Source organism: Crocodylus siamensis, chromosome 12 (assembly GCF_052110815.1).
Source record: "Crocodylus siamensis isolate JL-2025a chromosome 12, ASM5211081v1, whole genome shotgun sequence".
Taxonomy (NCBI): Eukaryota; Metazoa; Chordata; order Crocodylia; family Crocodylidae; genus Crocodylus; species Crocodylus siamensis.
In genome coordinates this window covers 44,966,621-44,982,880 of record NC_143406.1, presented here as the reverse complement: position 1 = coordinate 44,982,880, position 16,260 = coordinate 44,966,621, and the positions used below count along the sequence as shown (strand labels likewise).

At 51.7% G+C, this 16,260-nt stretch overlaps 1 protein-coding gene across 2 annotated transcripts in view; it reads left to right on the top strand.

Moving 5' to 3' along the window:
* The window catches only part of LOC149855059 (ATP-sensitive inward rectifier potassium channel 12), a 46,374-nt gene extending 33,542 nt beyond the window's left edge, over positions 1 to 12,832 (top strand). For both annotated transcript variants that reach the window (XM_090024474.1, XM_090024475.1), the window contains exon 2: positions 10,848 to 12,832. In XM_090024474.1, coding sequence (XP_089880600.1) covers positions 11,005 to 12,294 — 1,290 coding nt within the window. In that variant the 5' untranslated portion in view covers positions 10,848 to 11,004 and the 3' untranslated portion in view covers positions 12,295 to 12,832. The remainder of the gene's footprint in view (positions 1 to 10,847) is intronic.
* Positions 12,833 to 16,260: the final 3,428 nt, after the last annotated feature.

Sequence of the window (16,260 nt, the reverse complement as noted above, 5' to 3'; positions counted from 1 at the left end):
TCCCGTATCAGCCTTTCCTTGTCCGGCTCACTTTTCAGGCCTCTAATCATACACGTGGCTCTTCTCTGGACTCTCTCAAGCTTCTCCGCATCCTTCTTGAAGTGTGGTGCCCCAGGCTGGACTTGGCATTGGTGAGGCCACAGCTGGGGTACCGAGCAGAGCCAGAGAATAACTTCCTTGGTTTTGCTTGAGATGCACGGGTTGATGCATGCCAGCGTACTGTTTGCTCTGCCAACTGTAGCATCACGCTGGTGACTCATATTCATTTTATGGTCAATTATGAGAACCCAGTCATGTAACTAGGGTGGTGCAATTAGGGCGCCAACCCCGAGTACCAATTTGGGGAGGGCACCTCCTGCAGCGTCCAGCACGCGTCCTCCCCCCTTGCTCTCCAGCATCGCACAGCATCTCTGTTCAAAGTGCTGGCATAGCTAGTGACACCTCTGCAAGTACCTCTGGTTTCCTTGTGGCTTGACAACACCACCCCAAAGCCGGAGAGGGAATGCTAATTAATTCCTGGGACCAGCATGCTGCTTTTCTCAGGTGCCACGCTTTAGTCATCTGGCTCTCTGAGGCATTGCACAACCCTTTGCAGCAGCAGAGTCAGTGTGACTTCCCAGGATGTGACTCTCTGGGACCCCATCCCAGAGACACTGGATTTGCCGAGCCTCTATTTCCACCAGCCTCCCTCTTTGGGAATTCAGGCCACGATCTCTAATGGTGTGGCCAGGCCGTGAAATCTCCCCTCCTCCACTTGAAATCTTTTCCCCAGCGGAGGGACAGCAGGTTAAGGGAATTTACAAGAGGTTGGATTTAAGGAGATTACAACTTCTCTTGGGGATAATCTAGAATTCAATTAAAACTCCCTGTCTCTCCCCGGGCCCAGCTGCCAGGCCGAGGGGTCTGCCAGCCCTGGCAGCAATGCGCTGGAGCGATGCTCGAGGGGTTGCTGAGTTAGGAGAGACCCTCCCATGTCAAGGGGCCAGCGCTCAGCCAGTCTCTTCTCTTTCTGCTGCAGCGGTTTGCAGAGCTGCCCCTTCTTGTAGGATCTTCTTGGGCATTAGCAAGGGTGTGCTACATGGAGGCTGCCCGCAACCGGGGGGGCTGGCAGCTCCTCTGCCAGGTACGTACCTCTGCCAGGCTTTACGTACCTGGCAGAGGAGATCCCCTCCTTCCTACATACCTGGCAGGGGAGATCCCCTCCTTCCCGGCCTCGAATGACTTGATGTGGTTGGGAGTGGAGACCTGTCCATGCACTGCAGGCAGGTCCCCCCCTGCAAGAGTCTACCAGAGCTCCCCAGTGGGAAGATCTTGGCTACACAATATATGGCAATGGGGGATTGCTCTCTCTAGCTTGCTTCTTCAGCCTTTTGGCCAGTGAGACTAGGGAGCATTTGAACTCCAAGGCCTTTGGGCTTGGGGCTTGCACACAGGATGCCTGCCATGCATTTGGGAGTATCTGAAGCCCCAGGGTGACAAGTCTGGAAGGGAGGATACTCGCCCGTGATAGCACCACACAGGCTTGAACGACTGAGCTCTGTTCAGCCTGGAGAATTCGGAGCTGATTTGGCAGATTTGGCCCGAGACACGAAATTTAATCGTCATCATCAAAAAAAAAAAATCAGGTGAAATCGGACATTCAAACTCTGCTCCCTGCCTGCCAGCTGCCCTGCCTTTGCATATGAATGCTGCCTCTGGCTGCTGCAGGGCAGAGAGGAGCGGGGCCCTGGAGAGATGAGCAAACAGGCTTGTCTGCCTTCATTTAAAGGAACAGGATGGGTTTCTAAGGATGTCCAGAGCCTGATCTGTGTTTGCAAGCATGAAAGGCAGCTGTGGAAGGCCATGCCCGGTCCTCGGAAACCAGGCCAGCCCCTAGCATTCGGTGCTGGGCTGTAGAAGGCGACTGCATCTCTGCGGGAGCCGGCGAGGCGATGTGGCACGCCTCTATACCGAGCTCCTGTATCTAGAGCTAACAGCTTGCCAAGGACTTGGCTTGCTTGCAAAGGCTGGTGCGGATGTACTCCCTGCTTTAGGGTCACTCTTGGTAACAGGAATCAAATGTCAGGGGAGGGGAGAAGTGTCTGCATCAGCCGTTACAAATGGAGATGGGGGAGGACGGGCAAAAAGAAGAGGGCAAGGAGAGAAGGAAAGGACGGGTTGTTCTCACAAGCACCAGAGAGCCACCATCCTCCTAAGGAAAATGTGCCACAGCTCAGGGGGCAGATATGAGCCAGTGGCTTGCTCTCAATGACCCTGGGAAATGGCTATCTATGTCTTGACGGACCCACAGCCCTTCAGAAATCTGGCCCTTAGTTTCATCCTGCCAGTGAGCTCCTGCAGGTCAGCAGGACTCCAGGGGAACGAAGCCACCGACGCACAACAGCAGGCCTGAAACCCTCTGCTCAGCTCTCACGTAACCCCGGCTCCGGAGGATACCGCCCAGGAATACTGTCTGGTGCGTGCGTCTGTGGGGTGTTGTGGGCATGGGCACGTTAATGGCTTGGTGCTTGGAGACTCCCGGCGCTCGCCCCTTCGGCGGTGAGAGGGAAACCTCTGCGTGCATCTGCATGCCGGACGGCAGCCTGTGCCCCCACCGAGCCCTGAACCCTGTCCGGAGATCCTGGCTACCCTTCTCCCCACCTGCTCTGATCCACTCCCTTCCTGTCCACCGTGTCGGGAGGCCGTCACGTCGACATCCTCCTGACCAGAGCAAAATATAAAAGCCCATCGCTATCTGCTTTTTCTTCCATTTGGAAATTCCTGTGTGCAGTGATTAAGTCACCTCCAAACCTTCTTTTCAATATGCTAAGTCGAGCTCCTTAAGTCTTATATTTTAAGACACGTTCCTCAGCCTGCTGGGGTTTAGGGTAGACATCAGGAAGAACTTCCTTCTGGTGAGGGTTGCCAAAATCTGCAACAGGCTTCCAGGGGAGGTGGTGCTCTCCCCTACCCTGGGGGTCTTCAAGAGGAGGCTGGACAAGCACCTGGCTGGGGCCGTTTAACCCCAGCGCTCTTTCCTGCCCGGGGCAGGGGGTCGGACTCGATGACCTACTGAGGTCCTTTCATCTATGAATGTATGAATCTCTGCTGCAGGAGGAGGACGCTCAATCAGAGATGCCCTGCAACTCTGGGGTGTAGAGTATGCCGAGTTGGGGTAGTGCCAGTCCCTTGTCTGCTCATGCCCCCCCAGACAGGTGTCTCATGGCAATGTCTACCAACTCCCCAAATGCTAATTGGAGGATCAGTGACCACTGGCAGGGCTTGCTGATCAGGGCCTTTTACTTCTCCGAGGCCACTTCCCTCCTGCCATTTGTTTCCCCTTGGTGTTATTTGGACCCTGATCCGATGGCTTTCTCAGCTTAGCGGGGCGGAGCGAGGCAGCTCACCGGAGTAGACTCGGGAAGTGCTTTTCTACGTGCCCTGGGCACCGGGTGTGTGGCTGGGGGAGAACAGCTCTGGGCCCATCTCTTAGCTAATCAGATGAGGATCCAGTAACCAGGCATTCCTCCCCCTCAGTCCCCGGAGAGCCTCGATCCGGTAGGCGGCTCGACGAGTGCCTCATACATGCTGACGGGAGCCGGCTCCCTACAGAACAGAGTTGCGATTGCCACTCGCTTTTGAAAGCAACAGAGGGAGGGGGATGATGCCAGCACCCCCTTTGCTTAATTTCCTGGTGGATAGAGAGCACCTGATTTCAATTCCCTCTTTTGCTTCAGGAGATGCAAACCCAAACCTTTCCAGAGACAGCCCCAAAGAGGTCGTTCGGGCCGTTGAACCTGGATCCCTGCAAAGAAAATAATCCAAAATGCCTGAGGCCAGAGAGACTGAGGGCAAGGGGAGAGCGTCTCTGCTACTTAGAAATTTAGACCCTTAGCTGGAAGTAGGGAGCCCTGCAACCTGGTCCTTTTTCCCAGTACTGCTTCCATACTGTATCCAACGATGGTTTCATGGACATCATAAACACCCGTAGGGCAAAAGACCAAAATCCCAGGACATAGTTTCTATGAACTATGAAATTATGACTCCCCTGCTCTCAGGAGGGTTCCCCAACTGCCGGACTAGAGAGTCATGATCTCTCTCCAGGGGTCACAGGATCTTGTCCGATGTTGTGGCCACGCGGTGGGTGCTGAAGGCTGACAGCCGGTGGTGGGTCCAGGGAGGTCGGCGGTGGGATCCCGTGAAGCAGATGTGAGAACTCAACCTGGATCTCCCATCCCTGAGCGAGTGCTCTAGGCACCACCTTAGTATAGAAAAAGCAAGGTGCAAACAATAATACATGACCCTTGCTTGGTGCTTTCAAAGGTGTTGTAGGCCAGCTCCATGCTGACTGTAAGTGGCCCTGGGCTCACTGTGCTGGCTGTTTTGGGTCCCGGTTTGAGGCACCTTGTTCCCGTCATGGACTCTAAGGAGAACCTAAGGGCCCAGGTCCTGGAGGCTCCTGCAAGGGCCAGGCCCCTATAAATTAGGCGTGCTACCTTTTTCTGGCTCCAACCCTCTGCTTAGAGCAGGGGGTTGGACTAGATGTGACCTCCTGAGGTCCCTTCCAGCCCTCCTTTTCTATGATCCTGTGATTTGGGCTTCTCCATAGGGAGGCTGCAATGAGGCATATGCTAAAACTCTGCGGTGCCCAAACAGTTGAGGGAGTTAGGGCTACACAAGGACCTTGGCTGAATGGACGGGAGGGAGGGTACTGTGAGGAGAAGCTGTTGCCTCTGATCCTTGTCCACCTTCATTCCTGCTGTGCTCCAGCAGTTTCCTCATCATTAATGCACTTGGGTGAGATACTCCTGCTTGTCCCCTATAGCCAGATGAGGGCCATTTGTCTTCCCGAGAGTGGCAGGGCCTGGCTCGCTTCACATGGGCTGTTAATTTACTAGAAGCGTGTGAACACAGAGTGCTGTTGGGAGTGATTATTCAGGCAGAAGTCCCATCAGGACCAGGCAGACAGGGCTTTGGATGGCTGCCGAAGGCAAGGACGGCAGGATTATATCTTAATTGGGGAAGGTTGGCCACTGTCTCTGCTTCACCACTCCCCACCCTCTGCCCCAGCGAGAGGTGCTGGGAGGTTTCATCCTTTCCTCCTAGCTCTACAGTGGGCGGCTCATTTAGATTCGGCACCTGGCTTTCTACCCGGACCCTGATTTGCCACCAGGACTGAATACAGCAGATGGAGGTCTAGTGCTGTGGCTCTCCCATAGTGGCATGAGTCTAGGCCACCCATAGTCCCCAGTCTGTCCTGGGACCCAGCTCTGTACTCCAAGGGGCAGAACATCCCCATGAGAGATGGCCAAGGGTCAGTCAGAGCTGTGGCACAAATTCACCTTCTCCCACTCTGGTGCTATGCTGAAATGCTGAGCGTGTCTCCTTCTTTCTTTGAACTGTGCTAGATCCCAGAGCTCCGGTCATGACCCACTTGCAAACACGGAGCAGAAAGATGCTCCCTGCTCACCGAATGCACAGGCCAAGGAAACGTGTTCCTATGACAGACCCATAGGAAAACTGCTGCTTTGGATTAGCTGCACTGGTCACTACATAGAGCTTTTTTATAGCTGAAAATCCAGAGGCAAGTGAAATTCTCTGGCTGCCTGAAGGGTGCTCGGACGTGTGCCTATGAAGGGTGCCATGTGCTCGGATGACTTTTGCCCACCCCTTCCAGAAGGAAAGTTACAGAACAGTTCATCCAGCCCAGCTTCTAGAGCTGTTTGCAAGACCAGCCAACAGCACCAGTTGGACTGGGCGTGCATTGTTCATGTCATCTGCTAACGCCTGTGCTCTCCCACTCTCTGGATGAGGTTTCCATGATGCCTGCTAAAATTAGGGGCCTCTCTTATACACTAGAGTGTATTAACAGCAATAGAGCCAGACGCTGCTTGTATCACTGTTGCACGCTACAGGAGCAAGTGCCAGTACTGCAGTACTCGTCCGTGATAATCATACGCAGAACTAGCACATTCTGCCTTCCACAACCAGCACTTTCAGCTCTAGATCTCCAAGTTATTTTCAAAGACAAATAGCACTAGCTGCAGGTTACTGAGGGAGAAGCTGAGGCCCAGAATGGGGAAGGGACTTATCAAAGTCCCACCACAGCCCTGACTGTTACTTACACTTGGTTTACATCCAATGTACCTCCCTGAACTGAATGGAGTTACCTCTGGTTGTCCACCTGTGCAAGCAACACGGCACTAATGAGTCCTTGGCACAAGCAGGATTTCACCTTAGTTTTCCTTTCTATCCCACGGAGCCGTAGAAATGCTCTGCTTCTAGCCTCGGTAGGTGAAATGCAAGTTGTGATGATAAATCACTTAGGCATGCTCAGCCAATTATAACTAATAACCTCATCTGCACTCCACACCTTCTCCTATAGTGCTTGGTGTTCAGAATATTTCTGTAACATCTATATCTATCTGGAAAAAAAAAAATACAAACTTAGCAGTCGAGCTGGCAGATGGTTTCAGACACTCTGATCCGCTCTGGGAGAGCGCGCTGCCAGGGGTGTTTATGTGCTTCCAGGTGACAGGACTCATTGGCTGTAATGTTGGACTGCTCGGTGTTTGGTTGCGAGCAAATCTGGCTGCGCTCAGTATCGATAGCCCCCTTAGGGAGCTGGTGTTTATTCTCTCTTAGCATTACTGTGATGATTTTATTTTGCTCCCTGAGAGCTGACTCTGGATTCGGCGCTTCAGCAAAGACGCCACCTCGAGGAGCTTGCAGTCTGAGGCCACCCAGCTCCGTATTTGCTTCTTTTTACCGCCATGCACACTCTCCCTCTGGGATCGGGGGCACTGCTCACATGTGTAGAGTTGAGTACCCAGATAAAGCTGCATGAGCTTGGGGCAGTTCAATTAATGGCTGGTTAGCAGAGGAAACGTTGAGTTTCTTCCCAGGGAATAGACCACAGCAGCTGGGCTTTGTCCAAAGTAGCCAGTCACCACCAGGGTTTGAATTACACTTTGACTCCTGCAGGGGTCTGCAAAAAAAATTGGGCTGCCCAACACAACGCCCTAATCGAATCGGAGACCCCCCCCCAGGTTATGATTCTCATCTCTTAGGAGGGGGCTCAGCACCCCCGAGCTCCCCCATCATTTGAACCCTGGTCACTGCTACAACCTCAAGCAGGCAAAATATTGAGATTGCTGATTCAGTCCAGAGAAGGGTGTAGTTTGCAACATTTGGTGAATCCCATTGACACTGGCTGGAATTATTGAAAGGTTTGTGTCGTGTGTACAGCTCCTGGCGCAGCACAGCCCTCGTCCAAGCCTGGAAGTCCTAGGGGCTACCACGTCACCAATGTCAGTGGAGGGAGATGCCATTTCTGAGGGTTGGGGGAAACTTCCCAGAGCGTATGTAGCCAGCAGTTGGAGAGGAGACCCTTGATAGGAGACCAAAATACCAGGACTTATGGCAGACCTTGATTGGCGCCCACTACATCTCCAGAGGCTGCCGCTAGGGTTTGTTTATGGCGAGGCCAAGGAACAGCCAAAAGATTCATAGATTCATATAGCGTCGGAAGGGGCCACAAGGAATCATCGTGTCCGACCCCCTGCCCCGGCAGGAAAGAGGACCGAGGTCAGACGAGCCCAGCTAGGGGACTGTCAAGCCTCCTCCTGAAGACCTCCAAGTTAGGTGATAGCACCTCCTCTCTTGGCAGCCCGTTCCAGATTCTGGCCACCCTTACTGTCAAAAATGTCTTCCTAATGTCTAACCTAAATCTACTCTCTGCTAGTTTGCACCCATTGTTCCTAGTTACTCCCTGGGGCGCTCTGGTAAACAGCGCATCCCCAATTCCCTGTTGTCCTCCCCTGATAAACTTAAGGCGGCTACAAGGTCTCCCCTCAGCCGTCTCTTGTGAAGGCTGAAGAGATCCAGATCCCTCGACCTCCCCTCATAGGGTCTTTCACGGAGACCACTGATCATGCGAGGCGCCCTCTGGACTCTCTCCAGATTCTCCGTGTCCCTCTTGAAGCGCGGCGCCCAGACCTGGACGCACTACTCCAGCTGCGGCCTGACCAGTGCCGCATAGAGGGGGAGCATCACCTCCCTGGATCTGTTGGTCATGCATCTGCTAATACACGACAAGATGCGGTTGGCCTTGTCGATGGCCTCGTTGCGCTGCCGGCTCATGTTCGTCTTGGAGTCACTCCAAGAGCCCTCTCAGCCACTGAGCTGCTGAGGAGGTCATCCCCCGACCTGTAGATGTGCTGGCCATTCCTCCTCCCTAGGTGCAGCACCTTGCATTTATCGTCGTTGAACTGCATCCTGTTTCATTCCTCCCATTGATCCAACCTGTCCAGACCGGCCGGCCGGTGCGTTGACTTTGCCCCATAACTTGGTATCATCTGTGAACTTGGAGAGGATGCTCCCCACACTCTCATCCAAATCCCTGATGAAGATATTAAATAATACCCATCCAAGGGCCGAACCCTGCTAACACTGGTCCAAGATCATCACCCTACAGTGAGCAGCAGAGGCATGCTCAGGATGTCCTGGACCTTCTGCTGGGCCTGTGGATCAGCACAGGACTCGCTCACAGATAACCCCGCTGACGTCAGTCCAGCTGCACTGATAGGATTGCGCGTAGGCTTCGGCATGATGTCCAGCTGCTGCTCAGAAATATAGACATACAGATCCTCTGAGTCTGGGACCCACCCCCCGGCCAGCTCTGCCTGGATCAATGCTTGCAGGCCCCTGCTCTCTGCTCTGTTTTTATACCCTGCTCTATCTTTATACCCTGCCCACTGAGACAGTGTCACTTCCCCCCGTCCCCCAACCACGACAGTGTGCTCCACTTGATTAACCCGGGCAGGAAGATGGTGCTGGAAAGCATGGGAGGGCCCATCTCCTGCAACCCCTGAGCATCTTGCAGGCCTTTTCTCTTGTTCAGCTGCAAGAGATCCGGAGGAGACCCCTGCTTTGTTGCTGTCATTGCTCTAAATGCCTCACCCAGGGCGTATCCCAGTGTGTTTAGTCAAACCCTAATGTATTCAGGCCAATCCCGTTCACACACAAGCCTGAATTCGTGCTGGCCGGCGAGTGCGCTGTTGCCCTTGGCCACCCACCACATCTTTCCAGGAGGGATTGCCTGCAGGTTGGTGGGGTGAGAGCAGAGTTCGTAGGGGCAGGATGGTCCGTGCTCTGTCCAGAAGAGACCTGGCCAGGTCCTAAGGAGTTTCTCTTTGGTCTAGGAATTCCTCCTCCAGGTGATCAGACATCAGATTTCCCTTTAGCTAAAGGCACACTCGCAAAAATAACCACTTCTGTCACCCATCCAAATAAAGGCTGGTTTTGACTGGCATCATGGGAAGGGTTTAACATTTGCTTTTTACCAACCCTACAGTTTGCTGACTCTTTTTGCAGGTGGCTTCACCTGAATCTATTCTAGCCCCTCTCAGTTTCCAGGGCTGCATATAGGGCCACATTTTTTGAGAAACGCAGGGCCTGAAAAGTCGAGCAGGTTCTCACAGGGTGCCAGACTCAGGGTCTGAAGCCTGATAGGACTTCAGTGCTGTACGTCCTTCATAATGCCGGTGTCCCCCAGAGCAGCAAAACATATGTAGGCGGCAATCATTATATCTTTACTAGGGTGTTGATTTGGCCCAAAGTAGTGTTGCGTCTTGCAGCGCTCCTCCAGCTGTGATGCAGGACCAGGCAACCAATCCCCATCCCGTGATGTAATGGGAAGGGCATGCTTGTGATATGGTATCCCCAGGCAACAGCCCCAATAGCAGGAATCAATCAGATTGATTAGCTGAGATACAAAACGGCACGGGTGCCTTGGTTGGCTCAGAAATACGTCAGCAGCTGATGCTTTGAAGCATCATTCACGCACTTGGGTGCTTGCAGGGGATGGGGACCTGATCTCTGCCTCCACATACATCCAGTGGTGCCCCCCTGGCTAGTATCTAAATAGTGCTTGTCAGACTGACCCAAGCCAAAAGTAAGGTGCTGGACGAGGGCAATCCACGGTCCTACACTACTACTGAACAGCGAGGCATGGTTTTGCATGCAGTGGTGTCTGAGCATCATCTGTCACATTGTGACAGGCAAAGAGGATGAGAGGGGTCCAGAAATCTCTGCTAACCCATTCCCAGCCCAACCCTGGGACTGCCCCACATCCCCAGAGGAGTTGCTGGGACTTTCACAGGCTCCAGCCCTGTTCTGTGAAACACCGTGGAGTGAAGCCCCTCACCTATAAGTCCATGAGACACCCCCTGCTGCTCTCCTCTCCTCTCCCATTCCCGCGGCTGCAAGGCACTTTGAGACAGCGTCCTGTGGCCTGTCCTGGAGAGCCATGAGAGCCGGTGTTTGCATAGTCAGGACCTGCCAGGGCCACTCTCTAGCTGGCACCTGCAAAAGGAGGGGATGGAAAAGGTCTCAGGCCTGGCTCTAGTAATACCCGTGTGCACCCGGGGGGGAGTGCGGGCTTCCTGCTTCCCTCCCCGCTTGCACTCTTTTGCATCCTAGTCCCCGAGACTCCTGCTTGCAACCAGAGGCTGATAGAGTAGCGGGGAGACGGCCGTTCTGAAAGCGCCCGGATGCTGAACTGTCAAAGGTGGTGGCCCTCCTGATCCCTGGGGGCACTCAGGAAGGACAAGGGAGTCATCTTTTGGACCTCTTAATTTCTTTTTTTTTAAATGCTTTAGGCAAGGCCCAGAATACTGTTAGGAGGTGGAGCAAGGGGAAAGAGGGAGATCACTCTGCCCAGCACCACCATGCAGCCACCTCTAGGAAGAAGCCCACACCTCTTGGGTAGTACAGCAGTCCTACTAAACCCCCATGTGTTTCCACATTGCCGTGCTCAGGTTCCTTGGGTGAAAGCTAATGGGCATGTTTTTGTTTTTTCCTTGCAGTCTCTCTCACTGGATCTGCCTGGTGACGTAGCAGCAAAGCCTTGGAAGCCTTGGACTTCTCTTCTGCAACAGCAGTGTTCGGGGGGAGGGGGGTTGGGGGGGGCTAGGGAAAAAATCCAGGGAGCCCCACCAGATTCACTGCAAGCTTGACTCAGGGATGAGTACAAGCCGGGCTAACCATTACAGCATAGTGTCCTCTGAGGAAGACGGGCTGAGGTTGACCACCATGCCAGGAGTCAACGGCTTTGGAAATGGCAAGATCCACACCCGGAGGAAATGCAGGAACAGGTTTGTGAAGAAGAACGGGCAGTGCAACGTGGAGTTCACCAACATGGATGACAAGCCTCAGAGGTACATTGCCGACATGTTCACGACGTGTGTGGACATCCGTTGGCGGTACATGCTCTTGCTCTTCTCCCTTGCCTTCCTGGTTTCCTGGTTATTGTTTGGGCTGTTTTTCTGGCTCATTGCGCTGGTCCATGGAGACCTCGAGAACCCAGCTGGGGACGAGAGCTTCAAGCCTTGCGTTGCTCAAGTGAATGGCTTCGTGGCTGCTTTCTTGTTCTCCATTGAAACCCAAACGACAATAGGCTATGGATTTCGCTGCGTGACCGAGGAATGCCCGATTGCAGTCTTCATGGTGGTTGTGCAGTCCATTGTGGGGTGTATAATAGACTCCTTCATGATAGGTGCAATAATGGCAAAGATGGCCAGGCCCAAGAAAAGGGCTGAGACTTTGCTATTCAGCCATAATGCAGTGGTGGCCATGAGAGATGGGAAGCTTTGCCTGATGTGGAGGGTAGGGAACCTCCGGAAAAGCCACATAGTAGAAGCTCACGTCCGAGCTCAATTAATTAAGCCCAGAATCACAGAGGAAGGGGAGTATATACCACTTGACCAAATAGACATCGACGTTGGCTTTGATAAAGGCTTGGACCGTATTTTCTTGGTGTCTCCCATTACTATACTTCACGAGATCAATGAAGAGAGCCCCTTGTTTGGGATTAGCCGCCAGGACTTGGAGACGGATGACTTTGAAATCGTGGTTATTCTTGAAGGGATGGTGGAAGCCACAGCCATGACAACGCAAGCGCGGAGCTCGTACCTGGCCAGCGAGATCCTATGGGGTCATCGCTTTGAGCCCGTCTTGTTTGAGGAGAAAAACCAGTACAAAGTAGACTATTCCCACTTCCACAAAACCTACGAGGTCCCATCAACCCCGCGCTGCAGCGCCAAGGACTTGGTGGAGAATAAGTTCTTACTTCCTAGCACCAACTCCTTCTGTTATGAGAATGAGCTCGCCTTCATGAGCCGTGACGACGAGGAAGAAGACGATGACAGCAGGGGCCTGGATGAGCTAAGCCAAGACAACAGGCATGAATTTGACAGGCTTCAGGCCACAATAGCATTGGATCAGAGGTCATACAGAAGGGAGTCAGAAATATGACTCTTGGTCCCTCCGCTAACTGTTGTGAGGGTCTTTTTCCTCTCCTCTCTTCCCCTACAACCCGCTCAGATTATGCAGAACAATGCAAGTGCCATAGGAATGCTTGAGAAATTAGTATTGTTCATAGTTTTAAGTCTCATTGCAATAACCACTGAACGGTCTGCGATAGGAAACCACAGCAGGCCATGGAGTGTTTTGAACGTCCAGTGTTGATAAAGCTATTAGAAAATGTACTGGAGGCAGATGCAATATGGCAGTGCAGAAAAGGGGGAACGGCCTGTGTGATCTACACAGAAGCGTCCTCCTTAGTTGCAGAGAGACCGTGTTTTTTGTTTTCGTGCGTCCGCTAGAAATGCGAGCCTTTTCTCAGAGCTGAGCACTGCGAGGTTCAAAAGGAGGAAATATCAGGAAACAAATCTGTCGTCTTCTTTCTTTCGTTCTTTTTTATTTTTCCTTCTTTTTCACTGAACAAAAATGAATCTTTCCGGCAGGCAGTGTGATTCAGTTGCACAAAAACAACACTTGAAAGACCATGCAACATAAATACTACTTTTTAATTTGGGGGGGGAAGCGGTGGGGGGGTTAATTTTTCAACGTAGTGCGTGGGAGACTGTTTACCAAAAAAACAAAAATTAAAGATGTGATTTGATATTTTTTAAAAATGAACAAGGGAATGAAGAAGCCACATGGGTCTTTCTGGGGGTATGGGATTTCAGTGGGGGTGGAGGGGTTGCAAAGTCAGGACAAAGCAAAACTGCGTCCTAATTTTTTTTGTGTTTTGCTGGCCAATGTTTGTAACCTGGAAGCACAAGTGAGTGGCTGCAGCCCAATGGCAGCAGAAGCAAAGAGCACAGTTACGGGCAACATAACAGATAGGGAAAGCTGGGTGTTGTGATGGATCAAATAGTAGCGCTAAAAATAATGAGCCCATGTAGAGATAGAGGGATGCCTTGGGTGGGGACAGGGCAGGGCATCTCGGCTGGCTTAGCACTGTTGAGCACTGATATTTTGTTCTTTTGCACCTTCAATGGCAATGGGGCAGATCCTGGGCCAGATCCTCACCTGGCGTGAAGCAAGGGTAGCTCCACTGACTAGCTGAGGATGTAGCAATGTGTTCTTGATCGCGCTGCTGGCCCTTTAAGTCAGTGATGCTGTAATGGAGAATTCAGAGTGCCCCCATGGGCCAGGCCTCCAATGGATGCAAATGGAGCTGCCAGACTCCCTTGATTTCCACCAGCTATTGGTCTGGCTCAGTATCTCCAATGGGACCATCCATAAGTTTCCAAAAAAAAAAAAATTAATTAAACTCAGATTCAGGTGTCGCCTAATTTTCCAATTAATTTCAATTGCATTTGAATCAACCTCTCATGAATAATTCAGTTGTTTTAAGCACAAAATGCTACATGCAATAGATGTGCTCTTTGATTTTGCACAGAGCGGACCTCCCGACGAGTGCTGTTGCCCAGCCCTGTCTTAGCGTCTGCTCTGTTCTGCACAAGTTGGGAATTTATGAATGACCCCTTCCATTTGGCGGGCTGTACAAGCTGGAGGCAGATGCTCCTCTGAAAACAGCAGATGCCATGAAAGGAAACCCAACAGGCTTTACCGGTCAACCCCTCGCTGTTTCCAAACCTCAAGGTGGATCGTGCCTTAGAGATGCAAAATGGTTCAGCCACACCAAGCTTTTTCCCAGCACCAAAATCCTCCTAATGCAGTCTTCCCTCCAGCCTTATCACGGGTCATGTGTCAGCCCGCATGGGTGCAACCATGCAGCAAAAATCATAGAGCAGATCATAGGCAATAAACAGGGGCTCCCGGCCCACGTGACGGGCCGCAATCGATGGCACGCTGTTTGCTATTCCCAAAGGCACAAAGAGCGGACTCCTGTATTTGCTTAGGAACCAGGTATTCCAGAAGATGAAAGATGCCTGTTCTCTAGCCCTGAGTAGAGAAAAAAGCCCCAGCTCCTATCAGAAGGAAACCACCCCTGCACCTATCATACCTGTATCCCAATCCCTAGGATTTATGTGAACACCTCTCACTTTCCAAAACCACAGGTCCCTGTCCCTTCAGTCACGGGACGCGGGCTGGTACCTGTTAGCAATAGAGGCTTGATGGCATGCACAGGAGCTGTTCTTATTCCATCCACCGGCAGGAATGATGGGCATAATCTCTAGCCAGTCCATCCAGTGCAGCTTCCAGCTCCCATGAGAGAGGAAATGTCAGTAGGCACCCTGGGATGTGGACTTCATCATCCCAGCCACTTCTTGCTTTTGCTCAGCTCTCTTTATCTTCAGGGCACAGTTCACACAATGATAAATGCTGCCTCCTCCCACCCATGCCATCAAGCAAAGTGTTAGCGTCCCCTGCAGTGCAGGGAGGCTAGATGACTTGCTCCAGGAGGTAGAAGGCATCGGTGTCAGAGGCAGATCCAGCCCTGTAGCATTGGAGACCCCCTCTGCAAATCCCCTTTTTGAGTCGGTGCTGTCGGCTGTGGTTGAAGGGCTGGCTGGAAAGCTCACACCGCTGTAATTAGCCCCGAGGAACGAGGTGGCTCACCCAACTACAGCTGCCTCTCAGTGGTGTTTTTCTCCAAGACTTTCTGGCACTGTTTCCAGCATCCTTTAGCTTTTGCCTTCGCGACTGAAAGCTCTGTGCTACTCATTCAAGGGGCAGCCCTATTTTTGGCTTCTGCTAAATGGTGAAAAGGGGAGGAAAGCATCCGCTCCTGCGTGATAAATGTCAGTCCTCCTGGGACGTCTGAGGTCTGGCCTGGGGCCGGGGAGGCCTGGATTCTGATCTCAGGTTGACAAAAGATTTGACACGTGGTTTGGGTAGAGCTCCTAATTCCTCTCTCCTCGCTCCTCTGTGTGTGAACTGGGGGGAACTTCAGAGAGCAACTCAGAGCTATTTTAGTGTGAATGTGTCCAGTTGGTCCCCAGGCTTTGTACTCGCCACAGCAATGTTTGGACAGTGCTGTGAAGATGCTCAGAGCTGAGCAATTAGCTCCTAAGTACCCAGTGCATGTGTTCACACAGTCAACAAGGCTCAGAGACACATTTCCACTCCCCGTGTGAATCCCAGACCCAAAGGACATGACTCTTTTGTGTTTCTAAGGCAGAAAATACAGATGCCATCACATCCTACCCACTACCAGCTCCCAGGTCCAGCTCAACCCTTACAACTTCCTTTCCTTGTTTCGAAGGATAATTCTGGTGCCTGCTTCTTTGAGCAACAGGGAGGGGAGGATGGGGGAAGACGGGTGGGGGGGTGGAGGGAAGGCAAAAAGATGTCTCGAGCGAATTATTTATTTATTTTTTATTTTTTAAAAAAATGCTTTTTAGATGGTTTTAAGGGGTTTTTTCGTGGGAGGGAGGGAGGGGAATAAAAGGTGCAAACCTTGCTGCTGTAGGGTTCTCAGAGGGTTCATTTCTTTATATATAAATATATATAAATATATATATATCTTACAGTAAATATTTGTATAAAGATGAAAGGCGAATAGAGATGTCTTTAAGTAAATTATTGCTTTTAAAAAAATTATATACTTGTACAGTCCAACTTGGGAGAATAGACTATTCTATACATATGTATTTTTAAACTACTGCATAGGAGGATGGGAAGTAGTTTTGTTGGGGGGAAAGATACCTTTGCAGACCCAGCGAACTGAGTTTCAAAGACTCCTTCCCAATCCTGTTCCCACCCCCTCTCCCCAAGCCCCGTGACTGGGGGCTCTAGCTATGTTATATACACTGTATAGTTCTAGAGATGGAACGTGCTGTTACATACTGTATTAATACTATTTTTGCCTACCTGTGAGTGCTATAGGTTATTGGTCTTCTTACTACTATCAGGGAGCAATATAAGGATGTCCCTACAGTTTCCTGTAGACAACTAACCCATAGTATTATCACATCCAAATGCTCATGTTCCAAAAGAGAAAAGCCAAAAAGTTCTGTTTTTCTG